General features: G+C 36.2%; 1 protein-coding gene across 1 annotated transcript; it reads left to right on the forward strand.

The window, feature by feature from the left end:
• The first annotated feature begins 3076 nt into the window (after window positions 1-3076).
• Window positions 3077-16086, forward strand: LOC103708695 (Prolyl oligopeptidase family protein). Its single transcript, XM_008793747.6, has 12 exons — window positions 3077-3612; window positions 3701-3920; window positions 4193-4393; window positions 4483-4553; window positions 4661-4823; window positions 8853-9446; window positions 9787-10167; window positions 10324-10399; window positions 10495-10558; window positions 12578-12713; window positions 15415-15528; window positions 15622-16086. Exons 1-12 carry the CDS (start codon window positions 3209-3211, stop codon window positions 15685-15687), a joined length of 2490 nt encoding a protein of 829 aa, XP_008791969.4. The 5' UTR covers window positions 3077-3208; the 3' UTR covers window positions 15688-16086.
• The last annotated feature ends 2791 nt before the right edge of the window (window positions 16087-18877 follow it).

Here is an 18877-nt window from a genome sequence, read left to right on the forward strand (position 1 = left end):
GGTGGGTTATTGTGTTTCTTGGCACATGTCTTTAGGTCGGAGGCGTGACACAAACCCTCCCACAAGTTAAATTGATCATGTAACTCAACCTCACCTCTTCTTGTTTGTTTAAGTAGGTAAATTTGGCAAGTAGAAAACATCTCTTCTTATTTTTCTCGGAAAGCAAGCATATGCAAAACCATAAGCACTTATTCTACCTCATCCGCACTCAATTTTTAACAATCTCTATGATTAGCACTAGAACACCTCCCTGGCTCCATATCTCCAACATAAATTGTGTCCATTTTACTCCACATCACCATATAATTGAGATTGGGTCTTCAATTACTTTCGCCGCAAACCATGTTCTCAAGGGATATATCAATTTACAAAGAAAATATCTTTTCAAGAATATTATTCTCTTTCCTGCCCCTTCTAAAAATACTTCTTCCCCCTCCAATTAAAGTATACTACTTTCAAAACATAATAATGCATTTTACAATCTTCTATCTTAGCATCATAACCTATGCTCCATTAAACACTTTGTGTATGGTCCATCTTTACCTTAACAACAATGTACCTCTCCGCTCCATCCAACTAGTTCTAATTTCACGTAATCATAAAATTCGAATCTAGCATGAGGAAATTGTATATACTATCTTCTTAATTAAACCAATAAATAAACATGAGCTTTAGTAGCCAACCACAGAGATCAGATATATTTAGTTACAAGCATCCAACAAACTTTCAATTCTAGAAAATATCAGACACCATCACCATGCATAATTTGAGAGGAAGGAATATAACAATACTATAAATGAGACCAGTAGTGGCAAATGAGCATGCTACTTATATTGCACGTCTAGCAAGCACCCACATTGGGTCACTTAGGCTATCTTTTAAGATCCGAAATATGGGCCATTTCGGAGGATGGCGACAATAGTGAAGGCTTAGATATGCCGTTACCTTGGTATTATAGGATCTGAGATATCGGAAATCTCAGCTATATATTAAAATTAAAAACAGACACTATTAAGAAACTTGATTTGAAGATTTATTATTTAAAAATTAGTTTGAAATGCTAAGAAACTTCATTAGGAAATATTAATCCATATATTATTATCATATTGACTGGTATATTGGAGCATAACCTTTTTTTAGTAGGAGAGAATGGCTGCCTTTATTAGAACAATTGAGAAGTGGCTTGTGGCATGGAAAGATTAACTCTAGTTAGCACAATGTTTTCAGCATTACCGAGTTTTTACATCTCTATTTTTAGGACACTAAAATGGGTTATATTCAAAAGTGATGGATGGAGATGAGCCTTTCTTTGCATAGGCAAGGCCTCTGGCTTCAGTTGCTTAGTTAACTAGGATGTTGTCTGTAGGGACAAGAGCCAAGGAAGTCGATCTAGGAGTTAAAAAAAATCTCCATGACAGGACTATGGAAAAAAAAATCATTACCTGCTAAAATGGTCATGGAAAAACTTGGAACCAGAAAATGAGCAATGAAAAAAAAAAAAATCAAAACCTCATATTACTCCAGAAGCAAAATGGGTATAGGAGATCCATGATACAGGACTATTTCCTCTTTGGAAAGTTCTTTCAAATTAGATGGTAGATGGTTAATATGATGGTGTAGAGGTTAGAATTTCCTCGGTTATTTGCATAGGTTGCTAAGGGAAATGTTTCACTTATTCCAGTTGGACAATATCGTTTCCTTGGAGATGACTATGAGGAGCTTCTTAAGCTCAATGCTCTTCTTGTAGATGTGAGGTCAACAAAATGCAAGGATAAACCATTATGAAATTGAGGTCTTCCATCTCAATTTTTGAATACTTTGTTTTCTAATTTCCACATATATATTCATGCTCATATTAATCAATTAATCCGACTTACAAAAAAAAAAATCAAACTCTCTTTGTAATTTCTGAGTAATGGAGGTGTTCTATGTTAATTCTATAGAACTCTTTTTTTTTTTTGGTGAAATCGGCAATTCATATAGCTCTAACGTGAGTACATCCTGCCAGATCAGAAGAAAGAAAAAAATACAATGAGGGCGAGAGCTCTGCTGTGGAAGTCCAACAGATCTCCCCGGATGCCGTGCAACATAAGAGACGACCCAGTCTGCTGCTCTGTTTGCCTTACGGAATACATCTACTGCCTCAAACTCGTCCATCTCCAAAGCCCGCCTACGGGTCTCACGGATAAGAGGGTGACCATCACCATACCTGTCTGCACCTCGAATCTAGTCAATAACTATAGATGAATTCTCTTCGAGATGCACCCGCTCGGTACCAAGCACTCGCCTCGCATAGGATATGCCCTCCCAAGGTGTTGCAGCTCTGCCCCAACTACTGTAAGCCCAGGCGTACACCGACCACCTGCTGCAACTAGTCGCCTCAGGTGATCTCTGATGACAAATCTGATCCCTCCAAACCTTCCATCCGATGCCACGCTACCATCAAAGTTCACCTTGAGATGACCAAGGGATGGGGGCACCCAAGAAGCAAAGACAAATCTGGGCGATTCTATGGAACTCTTTGGGAGTCCTTCCTTCCTGAAAAAATTAAAATCTTTACATATGTGGCTCATTACCAAGAACAGAATCCACGCTGCTGATGTATTCCAAAGAAAAGGATGGCATGTAGCTTTGACATTTGTCCTACTCCACAAACCTCCACACCAACCTGTTAATGCGTGACTGCTAATGGAAGCCAGCTCCTAATCCATTTGTGCTGCTCCACAAACTAATATGTTAATGCGAGACTTCTAATGGAGGCCACATCCTAATCCATTTGGTGACATCAACCTATTGACGCAAGGCTGCGCAAAAAACAAAACCTCTAAATGCAGCAAAATCAGTACTTAAAACACCAAAAGGTCCAAAATTCTCCTATCCTACCATTACAGATAGCCAAAATGCCATCTATTTCAGCGAGGAGCAGCTTTCTTTCATTTCTAAAATATAAAGATTTCTGAAATGGATGACATGATGGAAGATTTCTGAAATAAATAATGTGGCAGCTATCAAACTGCACTAAATGGTCAAAGAGATTCTATATTCTTGATGTTCATCCCTGGATTCCTTGTCGGATATCCCCAGATTCCCTATTCCTAGCATGAGGTGATCCCTCCCTCCCTCCCTCCCACCCAATTGGAATTTGTAATTTTTGGAGGTGCCCATCAAAACCCAAAGGCAAGGACAATGGCAACATAGTTACGAAATAATGGCAACATGGTTACGAAATCCTCCACTCTCTTTCTTGGAGCCCCAATCCAACTACTCCACGGCCCCTCGGTCCGCTCTCGCCATGTCCTCATCCGCCCTCCACGCGCGTGACATCCTCTCCCCCCTCCTTCGCCTTAAATCGCGCCTTCCCTTCCTTCCCACCTCACGCCGCACTCACGTGCTCCTCCCCGCCCGCCTCTTTTTGACCCCCCAAAGACCCCGCCTTCGCCTTCACTGTTCCCAAACTGCCCAAGCCGCCGCCCCCGCCGACGATATTCGTATGATGGGCTCCCTCTCCGCCTCCGCCGACGCCCTCCCGCCCCTCAGCTACCCCACCGCCCGCCGAGACGACTCCGTCGTCGACGATTATTTCGGCGTCCGCGTCCCTGACCCTTACCGATGGTGAGATGCCCGTCCGGATCTGATTCGCTTCTTCTAATCCCTTATTCTATGAAAAAAAGATCCCTCCTTTATTGGGTTTTGGGCGTAGGTTGGAGAATCCGGATGCAGAGGAGGTGAAGCAGTTTGTGGAGAAGCAGGTGGCGCTGACCGACTCCGTGCTTGCCGAGTGCGGCGAGCGCGAGCGGCTCCGACGGCAAATCACGACGCTGTTCGACCACCCGCGATATGATACGCCGTTCAAGCGTGGGGGAAAGTATTTCTTCTTCCACAACACCGGTCTCCAGGCCCAGAGCGTACTCTACGTTCAGGTAGTGGCGAAACTCTTTTCAAGTTTGGATTTTGGGCGCGTTTCTTTGTCTTCCTTTGATGATTTGGGATTTCCGGTTTTCGTCATATAACGATTTGGATCGGGAAATCGTCATCAAAATCAGATTTTGAGGATGTTTATGCGTGTTTTTGATGGTTTAGTATTATGGATATTTTTGTAGAATGATTTGGGTGGGGAAGGTGTAACCAAGTTTATGTTTTGGAGATGTTTTTATGTGTTTCTGATGATTTGGGATGGCTGATTTTGTTGTAGAATGATTTGGATGCGGAAGTAGAGGTCTTGTTGGATCCCAATGGTCTCAGTGAGGATGGGACGGTGGCTCTTAATATTTCTTCTGTCAGCAAGGATGGCAAGTATTTAGCCTATGGGCTTAGCGCGAGTGGCAGTGATTGGGTGACAGTCAAGGTCATGCGGGTTGATGATAAGAAACCTGAACCTGACACGATATCATGGGTGAGTGAAGAAGGCTAGAAATTGCTTCTTTTCTTTGAAACCGTTTTCTTTTATTTGGAACTTATGCTGTGAATTTTTGATGGATGCAGGTCAAGTTCTCTTCAGTTAGCTGGACCAATGATGCAAAGGGGTTCTTCTATAGCCGGTACCCGGCACCCAAGTAAGTGGAACTTGGTAGAATATATAGTATTGACTGATCAATAGTTACAAAAGGTAAGGTGTTTTGTAGTTTTTGTCTTAACGGTATTGTCTCGTGATTGTCAATAGGGAAGATGGTGAATTGGATGCTGGGACTGAGACAAATATTAATCTGAATCACCAGCTTTACTACCATTTCTTGGGTACGGATCAGTCAGAGGATATATTGTGTTGGAAAGATCCCGAGCACCCAAAATATACATTTGGGGCCCAAGTCACTGAAGATGGGAAGGTAAGATGCTGCCTCATTAATGTTTTCTTTGGTTAAACTTAGTATGTATTTTTTCTTAAAAAAATATGTTCTTATTTTCTGGTTCATATAAAGTGTAGAACTTTGCAACAACTCTCTCATCATTTACACATAAAAAATGTTGTCTCATTTAGTAATGTATGGGATCATAGGAGGATCAGGGCATTGATTCACCTTCTGTTTGCTTCCAGTCTGGCCGTATTTACTTTTTATTAGCTTTGCTGTTTAAGTTTAGCATGATTTGAATATGCATCATGAAAGTACTTGTATGGTATTCCTTGATTTCAAATCTTCTCTAGCTCATCACTAGCATGCTTTTTGAGGCACATGGCTGATATAGCTAAACAAGCAAATGTTGCTGTTTCTTTTATTTTTAGAATCAATATATGAACTATTGTCATTTGATCTGAATCATGGGTCAGGTTGCTTTAGTAATGCTAATATTGTAGGGTGAATGCTAATATTGTAGGGTGGCAAAACAGTCAACTATGGCTATATTTATATGGCAGGGCATATTTAGATAGTGGAGAGGTGTGGTAAGAGGGACACTCGAATTTTAGCTGAGTGATTAATTTTGGTACTTAAGGTGTACAAGAGAATAATTCACTATGTTTAAGATGAATGGGTTTTTAGGCCATATTTTAAAGGAGAGAAAATAGGGGAGAGAAGCCTCTTTTAGATTAAACCTTGCAATTAATGGGGATCTAGAATAGGAATATGAATATATGATAATGGTGTCTGAACCAGATAGTGATACCAAAGATAAGAGAAGGGAGATATTCTATCTCTTCTTCCAAATTAGTGTTTTAGAGATTGAATTGGAGAGGCATGAGAAAGGGAATTTAAAAGGGGGATGAGAAGGTGGGAGTGATTTGACCACTTAAGGGATCATTTAGACTGTGTTACCTAGACACTTTGGTCTAGTTTCTAGAATAGGTGTTAGATGCATGATCTGAATTGAAATTTGTTAGACATTTAGATCCTTAAAAGGATTTTTGAAATTGGTATAGAGTTTGACTCTTACAATAATGAGTTCGCTATTTTGTAATAACACTAAAATTGAACTTTTGTTCTTTTTAGAGATTGATCAAGAATCTAGATATTAAAATAACTTTGCTAAATGCTATTTGTCTCAAATCTTTATGCTATTTGGAAAGTTTGAATGAGAAGCATGTATGCTGGAAGACACTAGCAAATCAAACATTTTATTACTTTCCTTTATACAACATTTGAGTGTGTATGTATGTATGTATGTCTTAGCTACAATTATCTTTTCCATTTATCCATCTATCCCCCTCCAACAGAAAAAAAAGGAAAAAGCCCAGCCAGACACATGGACATGTGTCTGGTCTGGTTTTCATGTCTCTATCAATGCAACATTACATATGGAGGGAGAGGAACATTTTCTTTCTCTTCTCTATAAAAGAATAGTGTTTTTTGGCCTTTAATGTGATTTTATCTTTTCCATGCTTTCTTATAAATACGAACAAATTGGACTATTCTCTTATCTTATAATCCTTTTTACTAAAATTGACATCTTCATGGCCATTGATGTATGCCAAGATCACTGTCAAGTGTCAACGTATAATATCCTTGTAGAGCGACAGGGCATGCGGCATTAATCAATTTAAAAGTTAACTTAGACAACTATCTTGATCCAGAATTGTGGCTTAAGAGTTATCAAGGCCACTACTAAATGTTTAATTATGTTTAGCCCAACTCTGTTTAAACACTCACAGACACCAAGTTTAGGCATATGTACATGAGCGGATGCGTACATGTCTCTGGTCTTGCTTAAAAAGGTCTTATATCATAGGTTGTACTTGAGGTACCGTAGTTCTCTTGTTTTTCTATCTTTCAAGAACAGGATCCAAAAACAAAAGAATACATGCACTAAAGATGGATTTATGTATAGAGGATGGTAAATAGGGGTATGGAGTTGGTTCCTTGTGACAAGGAATTTTTTGTCATACAAAATATGCCTAAATATCAAATCGTCTCTTGTGAGAACTGTGCTTATATCCTGCCCTCAACAGTTAAGGTATTTGGGGAAGGGATACCCTGCTGCATAGACCATTCTCTTCTGTAAGAAAAGTGGGCTTGTCGCAGTTTCTTTAATCAAGTAATGAAAAAGGTCTAGAATGCCCCTGCACAGAGTGGTTAATATCTTTTGCTATTGCCTTTTTTATACATATATGGTATCTTAGGAACAAAAGGATACTAAATGTACTCCAATTATATATATATTTATAAAATATCAAAAAAGAGAAATTAATGAGTGCATGTTAAAATAAGGGTTGTGATTATGATGAAGGTTGTGTGATGGATATGTTGTTTATTGCACTTGTATTTCTTGCCACACATGGAGACTTTTTATATTATAATAAAGAATATCATAATTGTATTTCTGTGTATATATGTATTGTTCAGATACGTGTCTATAAGAATTATAAATAAATGAAGTACATACCAAAAAAATAGGAATGTGCTTAGTAAGAAGGAAGGATGCTTGAAAGACAAACTTTTATGACCAAAATAAAGAATGTCCTGAAAATGCATTCCCATTTTCATGTGCATATGCTCCTATATAGTATGAAGGGGTGGAAATAAATGAAGTTCATAGCAGAAATGAAAGGGCTGCAGTTATCAAGAAGGTAAGGACAATCAGCGAATGTGGATGCACAATGACAAAGCATTTCTAAAGAATGGCTATTGTTCCTTTAATTGTTGGAATATTGCCTAGCATGTTTGTGTTAGATCATGTCAGATCTCTATTATAGTGTAAAAAATGGTCCATTAACTTTTGAGGTTAGGTAAGCTATTTTTTGTCAGATCCTTTTGATCCACTCAGGCTTGATTAGGGTTGCTCCAATTCTACGAGATTGAAGCCCAATCTAACTAGAGCTTGGGTCTTGATTTGGATTTATGCTATTATTACTATACTAATCTCAATTTTAATAGATGAGATTCCTATGGTAGTGATATACGCTTATATCTCCAAGTAATTAAAAAAAATAAAATAATCATGCTATGTGCAAACATATAACAGCATAATGTATATTTTGACAGCATCCGTTTCTGTACCTCCATCTTTTTCAAGTCCCACCACAATTATTGCCTGGCCTTATTTCAGGAAGTAAGTGTCTAATCATGTGTTTGTCTCAAATGGGATGACCACAAATAGGTGGATTCCTTTTTGGACAACCTACCTTCATTGGTAATCAGAGTCTGCAACTCAGCCAGCTCTCTGTGGAGCTTACTATATGCATTATAGAGGTTGACCCCAACATCACTAACCTTTGGTGGCAAGGGATTAGCTGCCCCGACATTCATCCACATCTTAAATAGCTTCATAGATGGATTATTGATGTTTCAGGTTAATGAAAAGCAAATTCACGTGCTAATGCAGGTTCTTAATTTAGATAATTTGGGGAACAGCCACACTGCTCTTATTGTACAATGTCTAACATGATGCTTATTGTCCACCATAGCAATCAACAAGTTTTAAGCACCCAGAAAAAATCTACCTCCTGATTAGCTCTAAGTTGAGCACTTCAATATTTGATTGATATTTACACTGGAGTCTCTCTCTCTCTCTGGCTTTGAAGTTGATTTCTGAAAATACTTGACAGTGATATGAGTGTGTAAATAAAGATCTATCAAACATCTCAAATAGTTAATTCAATACAATTGAATTGCTTTAAGGGCATGTGCCGACACAAACTCCTACTAAAAATAAAACTGATATCGGAAAACCCAAGTCAAGTCCACATTCTTCTTTTCATCACATTAATTTGCCTTGAGCTTATTAGAGCAGTTTGTGTGAGTATAATTTGCATGCAAACAAAGTCTTTCCACTCTTGTTAGACCCTAATAGAGCATGAGATTGCTATTTTGGTGCTTAGTACTGCTTCATTGCTGTGGATTTTGCTCGAAGTAAATTTAATTTTGTTTGTTCTCCATACTAGACATGATTTTTCTTTGGCTAATAATGTTTTGTGTTATCTCCAGTATGTTCTTTTATACATTGATGAAGGCTGCGACCCTGTTAACAAACTATATTACTGCGATTTGTCTTCGTTTTCTTGTGGGCTTGAAGGTTTAAAAGGGAGTAGTGAAATGCTTCCCTTCATCCAGCTTGTTGACAATTTTGAAGCACGTTATGAAGCTGTTGCAAATGATGACAGTGAATTTACTTTTTTGACAAATAAAGGAGCTCCAAGAAATAAATTAGTCCGAGTAGATCTTAAGCAGCCAAATTCATGGACTGACATTCTACCAGAAGATCAAAAGGATGTGCTCGAATCAGCTTATGCTGTCAATGGTAACCAGATTTTGGTGAGTTACCTAAGTGATGTTAAGTATGTGTTGCAAATAAGGGACTTGAAAACTGGCACATTGCTGCATCACTTACCCATAGACATTGGTACTGTCTTTGGGATTTCTGGTAGGCGTGAAGACAGCGAGGTTTTTATTGGCTTTACTAGCTTCCTTACTCCAGGTATTATTTACAAATGTAACTTAGCAACTGAAGTTCCAGAATTGAAGATATTTCGAGAAATTTCTGTTCCTGGATTTGATCGAACAGTCTTTGAGGTTAAGCAGGTAAAACATTATCTCAGTTCTTTCTAATCTTGCATCATGCCAATTGGTGTTAATTAGTGTTTAAAAGTTGTGAAAGCGCTTAGGTTTGTACTTCTGTTTTGAATCCAAAAATTCAATGGTGCTTTTCTTTGCATTAGATAAGTTTAAATGTCTGATTACCTTTTGTTCCATAAATTCCCCTAGAGGTTCGATTACAAATGTTGCTCAAGAAAAGTTACATTTTACTTATTCTTGTTGCCTTTTCTCCCTCATTAATAGTGGTCCTTGAAAGAGGCAGGATTTTATTGCTTGCACAGTGACCAATTTTTTGATATCTTCTTTTTGTAATTTTGTCTCTTAGGTTTTTGTTTCTGGCACGGATGGAACCAAGGTACCTATGTTCATTGTGTCGAAGAAGAATATTGAGCTCGATGGATCACATCCAGCTTTATTATATGGTTATGGGGGCTTTAACATTAACCTTACACCTTCATTCAGTGTGAGCCGTATTATTCTATCAAGGAACTTAGGTTTTGTATTCTGCATAGCAAATATCCGTGGTGGTGGAGAATATGGAGAAGAATGGCATAAAGCTGGATCCCTTTCAAAGAAACAAAATTGTTTTGATGATTTTATTGCTTGTGCTGAATTTCTTATTTCTAATGGTTATACCAACTCTAAACGACTATGTATTGAAGGTGGAAGCAATGGTGGACTTCTAGTTGCTGCTTGCATAAATCAGGTAAGACCCCTTGTTAACTAGAACCGATTTTGTTCTCGTATGCTTCATATTTAGTTCAAGATGTTTGAATATGCTCTAAAGTGCTTCTCTGCAAATCATTACATCATCTAATTTAGTTATTTTTGAAAGCATCTAAATTTGAAAATGTGATGGCAGAGACCTGATCTCTTTGGATGTGCTCTAGCTCATGTCGGTGTCATGGACATGCTCCGATTCCATAAGTTCACTATAGGTTAGGCTTCTTTATCAGTTGCGGCTAGGAGTATACTTTATTTACCATTTCCTGGTCTGGTCTTTCTGATGCATGTATATGTTTTTGTCATGTAGGTCATGCATGGACAACTGATTATGGATGTTCAGACAAGGAGGAAGAATTCCACTGGCTTATCAAGTATGTAAATGGACACTACTGCTACTCATTCATTCTATTGAATGGTGATGAATTTTATTTTTTCACTGGTTTCTACTATTCATTTTGTTATTTAGCAATTTTCAGGGCACGGAATTTGTTAGCTTTCATGGCATTGCACCCATGGGTGTTACCAGGGTGCTTCTTGTTGTGGATTGATTGGAGTTATGGACATTTTTTCATGCTAGGAAACATGGACACCTCATAACTGCAGCGATAACCATAATTCCATATCCCAGCTATCTGGGCTAGGCTTAGAAATCCTTATATCCATTGTTTATAGTTAAGTGCTATCTCTGCTGATATTGTAAGTTTTCCAAGCCTTTTCTCACAATATCTATTGATGTTATTTAGGTCTCCCCTCCTATTACTGAAGTCTATAACTGATTCTTGTGCTTCATAATATGGTAAAACAAGAATCTTGACACACTGTCTTTTCCATCTATGCAATTGACACTTGTATTTATATGCTTGATGTCACTCAGCTCTACTAGTTTGACAATTACACCTGGAACCGAAAATGTTGACTGTTATAGTGAAGCATAAACACTTCCTTTCCAAATATTAGATTACAATAATAAGAAAGGTCTGCACATAGATTCTCTAACAATGCTCTTTTCTTGTGTTGCACACACCCACTGCAGGTATCTGTAACCAAAACAGTTTAGGCATTGAATGTAAGTCATCCTGGTAGTATAGCAGAAAACACATATGCCTAAGAGCAGGAAATGCATCTTTCATGGAAGTGAAATCCTGGATAAAATTTTGTATTATTCTCCCTCTGCCCATGCAAGTGAACAAAACCTTCTTATTTGTGTCATATAAAATATTAGCTAATTGTTGATTCAGATGACTCTGAGAGCTTTTGTCATTGGCTTAATTCATTTAAATTTACTGTGATATTTGTGAATAATTTGTTTAATTCTGGTATTATGAATTTGATTTTCAAAGAAATTTAGACGAATAAAAACAAAAATAATTTGCCCAGCTGTGCATCATTTGACTGATGTATCTTTTGAGATTTTGAGTATGGAAGTTGCATCTTTTGGTTGCTTGACCTATTTGCATTTTAAGGGATCACTTGATCCCATTAGTAGCCAGCTCATGAGATGATAATCTTTGGTTATTTTAAAGGGGCTGCTTTTAAAGGCATATTGTTGATTGATCTGATGAAGCCTACAGTATAGGTCTGGCCAGTACATCAAACTTCTAAGGCCACTTTGCCTGGTCCTGGAAGGAGCCAAACTTAGTCCATGTTGAATTTAAGCTTGACATATTTAAAGAGAGAAAAAAATCTGTATTTCTTCATCTGACGCTAACCTCTTTTTCTGCTTAGTTAGTGGGTGTGTATCCATTTTTCTATGCATTTTGGCATTTACTGACTTTGATCCAGCGTACAGCGAGTTTTACTGCACATCTTGTGCATCCCGCAGATAGACTGGTATACTTTGTTTTAGCCAGTTGTATCACCATAAGAGCAATTGGACCTTTTTCATGTTGTTTCCCCTGAGAAATATTTTTCTTGGTTCATTCGTCATATTCCCACAAGAAAAATTACCCATTCCTCCTTTTTAGCACAAACTGTCATATAAAATCACTGCTTTGTTCTAGTTTATGGACTGTCACATCCTTTTAGGTATATCTGGATTAGCAACTGCTATATGTTGAAGTACCATTGGACTTCAGTCATTATTTTCTCAGACATGCTCAACATGCCATGACCTTTGTTTGTACATATAACTATTCATGAGTGTATATGTACATGAGTGCAATTATGTACCCTTCGTCATAGTAAGGGGAAGGTTTTCAATTTATTTACAGTTGGACTGAACATCTACCAATGGACACAATGAGTGTTGACACAAAAGGAGTCTTTGGAGGCATATTTACTGTGTGCACTGACTAGATTCATTTATCATTCTACCATCCCTTTCTCATAGATATTGAAAATTTTGGGTCTTTACTGAATGTCAAATTTATGCATGTTTTGTCTTTGGACAGATACTCACCACTTCACAATGTGAAAAGACCTTGGGAAAAAAGTGCCAATCCATCTTGCCAGTACCCGTCAACCATGTTATTGACAGCTGATCATGACGATCGTGTTGTACCGTTACATTCATTGAAGTTACTGGCAGTAAGTTCATATTATTTATAATCTATGGGAATAAAATTTCTCTCTATTTGCATCTCAGATTGGATATGTTTACAATGTTCAGCCTCCATGCATTTTTTATTTTTTTAACCTGGGTACATATTTCATGCTGTAAACTGAAGCTGTAAAATACTGGAGATTGTATTCAATAAACTATAAAAATATTGTACAGTTCTTTATGATGTGATTTGTTATAGAGGTCAATTTTCTTCGAAATTAACTGATTGCCAAATTCATTATTTATATCAGAAGGCATTGATAACATCCATGTTTCAAAGTGATGAATCTACAATTGACCAGTTTTTATCATACCTCATGCGCAGAAGTTTGACCATCTTTGGTAATAACTGCTAGATTAGTTCTCAAGGACCAACATAAACAATTATCTTTGCTGTGTGGAACAGTAATAAATACATTATTCATGTTTTAATTTAGTGAAGTCTTTTTACTTAACCAGTCTCAACTCTCAACGGCTGAGTTTAATTTCACTTTTGTGTGTTGAAAGGGATCTTATTTACCTCTTTAAACGCCATTGCTGCATTATCATTTTTTTCAGATCTTCAGCAAATAACAGATGTGTTTACTTCTGAGTTATCATTGAAAATGGTTCCTAGATGGAATCCGGATTCAAACTAATAGTATGGTACAGACCTTCTGTATTGCTCCCTTACTGAAGATTATGGCTCACTTGTTGTGCTAATGGGACTGTTTTGATTGGGATGCTATGATTTTATGTGGCTGTGATCCTAGGTTTGCTACTTCTATGAGGGCAGGATTATGATTTGGGACTTGGTATGTTCTAAGATGTTTCACATTATTTTTTGTAAAAGTTGTGAAACCCATGATATTACGTCTGTTGAATACGGTAAACAATTTAGTCAGATTTACCTATCATGTCACATAAATTTCAGCATAATCTCATCATATTGGATTAGTGTGCTCTATATGATAGTCTTGAGAGATACCTCTCTGATATTAAAGCTTTGGACGGGCAGAATGGCAAGAGTTGGTTAATGCTTTTAGCATGAGTTTGATTAATATAATCCATTGTTGAATTGGAGAAACATCATCTCTGCAAGGGCTTTTGGAGATGTAGTTTGGGATTTGCATGGAATTGGATTGGACTAAGGCTTGCTAAGGAGTAGTAAATAAAGAGAGGTTTGTGTTTGATGTCCATGCTACTTCGATGTAGGAAAGTGGGGAGCACATATTTGGTTAATGGTCAATGGATTTGTTCTGGAGCTTTGCTGCTTCTTTATCCTGGCCCACCTTTATGAGGTCTAAACCTGGGCTACCTGAATCTAAAGCAAGTTTAAGAGCATATTTATGTCTGGCAGCATGAAAGTGGTGCTCACACACATGTACATCCATATGTATGAGAGAGAGAGAGAGGTGCTGAGAAAAAGTGGCTCCGAAGGTACCAAGGTTCCTGCTATTAAGATTGAACCTCACAGTTGATTATGCCATCCTGTTTGCTCAAATTATATAGAGTTTATGAAAGTACGATTTATCTAAACCATCAATCCTTTAGAAGGTTTTATTATTACTAGTAAATTTACAGGATTTGAGAGATCTGAAATTGGGCAACATTTTTGTTTGCTAATCTGCCTTATGAAGTACAATTTGATGAAATTCTGTCGTACATCTGGTTGGGGTATCTAGGAGATAAAAAAGGTTAAGGAGAAGAAAGAGTGCTAGCAATGGAGAAGAAAAATGTGAGTGGAGACAAACAGAGAAAAGAAACAAAGATAAAAAACACAGAATACAGATATTTTGACATGATTAAGAAGGGCTTAATTCTTGAAGAAGCAGAATCTTCTAATAAATATGGTTCATATTATCATTCTGAAATTCTGACTAGAACATAATTAAAACATAACTACTGTAAATTGTTTTAAAATGGGAACAGTTTTTAAAAATTCTTGCTTCTATTGAAAGTTATCAGTGTTCTGCATCCAAATAATATATAACTTATCAACAGTCAACGCAAATATGATGGTCATGGATAAATATTTCTGAACTTTTAGGAGTGGTGTAGCAAGAATTATATATATCTGCTGTGTGGCTTTGTTAACCATGTATTCACTGAAATTTGGATTCGATATACACATGCAACCTTTGAGAAATGGGTCTACTTTTTGTCATATAGGTAATAAACTGTGTGATTGATTGTATTATGATATCTTTGAGCAATAAACTGTGGAGAACGAAGAAATTTCATCAATAAACAAATAATGTTTGCTCAACATGACCGGCATCAAGCAAGGTCATCATCAATATGCCATCTGATGTCACTGGTACACGAAAATTAGACAATTGACAGAAAAGTTTTCTAGTTTACATTGAAATTAGAAATGCTTCTTAAAGATATGCATCAAGCAAGGTCATCATCAATATGCCATCTGATGGTTCCTTTAGCAGCTACCACTTCTCACCAACATGCATACTCACAGTTGTTTGTGTGCCATCTTGGGTCTTTGATCAAATCATGGTATTGCATGATTGCTTGTTAAGTAGGCAGCAGCTATGCCGTTATTTTTTTCCCATAATGTTTAGCGATGTTGTTTCGCTGATTATCTAACTTGCTTTCATATTCTTATATCTTTTGTTTCGCTGATTATCTAGCGATGTTGATTCTTATGTCTGGCAATAAATCTGCTTCTGGTTTACTTATTGTCCCCAGACGATGCAATATGTCCTCTGCACGAGTGTGGAGAACAGCCCACAGACAAACCCAATCATCGGCCGCATTGAGTGTAAGGCTGGGCATGGAGCTGGCCGTCCTACTCAGAAAATGGTCTGTATTTCTACCCTACTTTGGGAGTTGATCAGCATACCCCGATCTTCTAACTGGTGGTTCTTCTTTTTGTGTCTGTGTTTCTTATGGTAGATTGATGAAGCTGCTGACCGTTTCAGCTTTGTGGCAAAAGTGATGGGTCTCACATGGATGGATTAGGCTTAATGCTGAACAGATTAAGAAAATAAGGTTTAATGCAGAAAGCATGAAAGCTCGTCTGTGTGCATCATCATATAGATTTTTTTTTCCTTTTTCCTTTTTCCTTTTCCATCCCAGAGTACAGCATTTGTCCTCTGCTTCATGGACATGGGAACATCATTAACTCCCTGGATACTATGTTTAAAGGGTATTGGCCATTAGTGTTGATGTTGGTCATAATTCCACATGCAGTCTCTTCTTTATCATGTGTAACTGAAATCATCTTCTTGGTGTAATCATGGTAACATGATAGAGTGAAAAGGCTCCCAGAGAAACAGCGAAATCATATAATAGCTGTCCTAAACATTTCCCTCACAGATATCATTTAGAAATCTACAAAGGCCATGGTTGTTTGATGTATATCTTATGCTGATAGTCTTTTTAGTATTTTCTTTGCTGAACATTCACTTGGCTTGAATTTGAATATCTAGACAGGTTGAAGGAACGTGCTTTAAATTTTTATCATATATATTCAGTTTAATGTATGTGATGCAGTTCAACTGATCCAATTGGTCGGGTTCGGCATAAATGCTTGTCTTGGACCATCGATGAAGATCCAGAGATTGATCATAATATTTGACAACTTTGGGATTTGGATTGCGCTTTATCTAACTTTTCAGTTTGTGCTGGCCAGTGATGGTGAAATGGGTATCCTGTCATTCTATCATCTTGTGTGGCTTATCTTTGCAAGAATGTACCTATACACTCTATGCATGCATTTAGTAAATATATTGATTGATATCCTCTATAAAATACACATTTACATATTATGAATTCCCTGTAATTAGGAAACAAGCATGAAATGATAATTTGGAGAAACAATACACACATACAGAAAGTAGTACATAAAAGTTTTTCCTGAGAAATAAAATTTTATTTTTTTTTAAATATATGAGATTCTAGATGCTAAAGCTGCAGTATTTGGCATTGCTCTTGTAGAAATTTGTTCAAATGTTCAAGCTCTGTATTTCTCAAAAATGAAAATATTTGAGAAACTGAGAAAATAGAACTAATAAAAGATGTACTGCTTCTAGTTTTTCAACAGATCATCGATTCAAAAAAGTTAATATATGATTTCATAAAAGTTAATATATGGACAAGAAAAAGTGTGTGAGAACTATAATAGACTATTTGTTAAAAAAAAGTTGATAAAGAAAATCATACATTTATGAAAACCATCAAATAACAGTAGCATCATAATATTCACTCACATAAGGATTATGGAACAAATATTACATCAGAACTAAGCGAAATGAGTACCCGAGCAAGAATATTTCATTTGATCATTGTGTCTTATCCACAAGACCATGAAAATATCATTGGGTTATTAGATCAACTAAAATTTGAATATGGAGAACATTGATGCCTTGGTTAGTGGAAGCCCATACTATATAATATTTCTGATGAAGTAGTTACAAAAATAGAATATTTAATTGAATCAACATCTTTTTAGTTCATAAAACCTGTGACATGGCTATAATGACTTAGGATCTCATCTAAAAAGGATATACGGAATATATTATTTGAGTTTCTTGATTATGTAAAAGTATTCAAGATCTTCTAGCACATAACTTATATATGACTAGACATATGCTTGAATGAGTCCTCATATATTTTTTGTATTTAGTTTTTAGTGTTCCCGCCAGATGAAGGATCCATTGGTATCATTTAAAATGATCCAGACTTTTACATAAAAAGACTAATTGGAAGATATTATTTGAGTTTCTTGAGTACAAGTACTCAATATCCCCCCATGCAAAAGTGATGTGGGAAACACGTGCTAGCATAGCTACTTGCAATGGCAATAGGATTAATGGATCATATGTCCAGCATAAGCTTAAATAGGAAGCAAAGCTGCATACTCTTTTACAAAGCTAATGATCAAACACTTTTTTTTTTTGAGAGAAAGTACTTAAATATATTTAATATATATAAATATAAAATAAAATATCTATTGAGAACTGTTAGTTTAGTTAGTTAGCACCTCTCTTCTACCTCTTGATGGAGATCCAAGATTTATATAGGTTATTGCTTGAAAAAGAAAAAAAATGTTATCCTTGCCCGCCATGTTTTTCGAACATTAAGTAACTAAAATTGTAATGGAATAAATGATACTTATCAACTTAGATTAGAAAAAAGAGAAATGGAACAAAGATGACATAGATGAACTTCATCTGGATATGGCATTCATTGTGCTAGAATAAGTCATAGCCTTGTATTAAAGCACGTAGCACTCGGATCCACTCATGACGTGAGGTTCACAATCCCACATTTTGGCAAGGATCATCACTTGCATTACGTAGAATTATCAAACAAAAGCAGGCAATTAGTGAGTAATTTATTAAAGCAAATATGAATTTTACAAAAGAAGTTATTTAATTATTAATAATTATAATAAATTTTTACTAGAATAATAGATATTCATATAAATCTCAGACAATTTTATCTTCACGTTCTAAGCACATTGAATACCAAATATATATATTTCAATATTTAATATATAGACAGCCACAAGTCAACAAAATCACGAGCAAAATCCAAATATGAATTTCTGCAAAAAAAGGCAAAACTAATAATTAAATAATTTTTCATACATAATTTATTAAAAACTTACAAAATTGATCATCATGCATTTGTGTTCATCAGAATATACTCTTTCTCTTTCTATAGAAAGGTGAGAGAATACAAACTTGAGAATAGCAACAAGTAAGGTATTTGCAAAATTTGTTCTATCCATTCCAAATCCATTAAAAAATTGGCACAAAATTTTAAATCGGTCCTACCAAAAATCGATAGATCCATCAAGTACCCAAATCTGTTTGATTAATCCATTTTTCAGATTAGGTTATTTAAGTCAAGTCGGATATACCCAAAATTTAAAAAAAAGAAAATGAACTATTCTTTTGCATAATGACCTAAATATAATTAAAATATATATTAAGTAAAAATCAACATAATACATCAAAGTTCCAATTTGAGTCCTCTCTTTTCAGTTTATAAAATACATACGTTCATATATAATAATAATAATAATAACCATAATTGGACAGCAGGTGCAGGAGGTTAAATTTTAAATCCTAATAGATTTTAATTTATTTTTTTTAAAAAAAATTAGGTTTTGCCAAACGGGTCCTCCGAGGGATTGGGACGG

This window comes from Phoenix dactylifera, chromosome 3, assembly GCF_051530095.1.
Source record: "Phoenix dactylifera cultivar Ajwa chromosome 3, Ajwa_hap1_PhDact_Kaust_v1.1, whole genome shotgun sequence".
Classification (NCBI taxonomy): Eukaryota; Viridiplantae; Streptophyta; class Magnoliopsida; order Arecales; family Arecaceae; genus Phoenix; species Phoenix dactylifera.

What these genes read in the sequence shown, in the direction of transcription:
- LOC103708695 (XM_008793747.6), top strand. Translation starts at nt 3,209, where the DNA reads ATGGCAACATGGTTACGAAATCCTCCACTCTCTTTCTTGGAGCCCCAA. An exon ending in AGAGCGTACTCTACGTTCAG is followed by an intron (nt 3,921 to 4,192) that starts GTAGTGGCGAAA and finishes ATTTTGTTGTAG; the next exon opens with AATGATTTGGATGCGGAAGT. An exon ending in AACCTGACACGATATCATGG is followed by an intron (nt 4,394 to 4,482) that starts GTGAGTGAAGAA and finishes TGATGGATGCAG; the next exon opens with GTCAAGTTCTCTTCAGTTAG.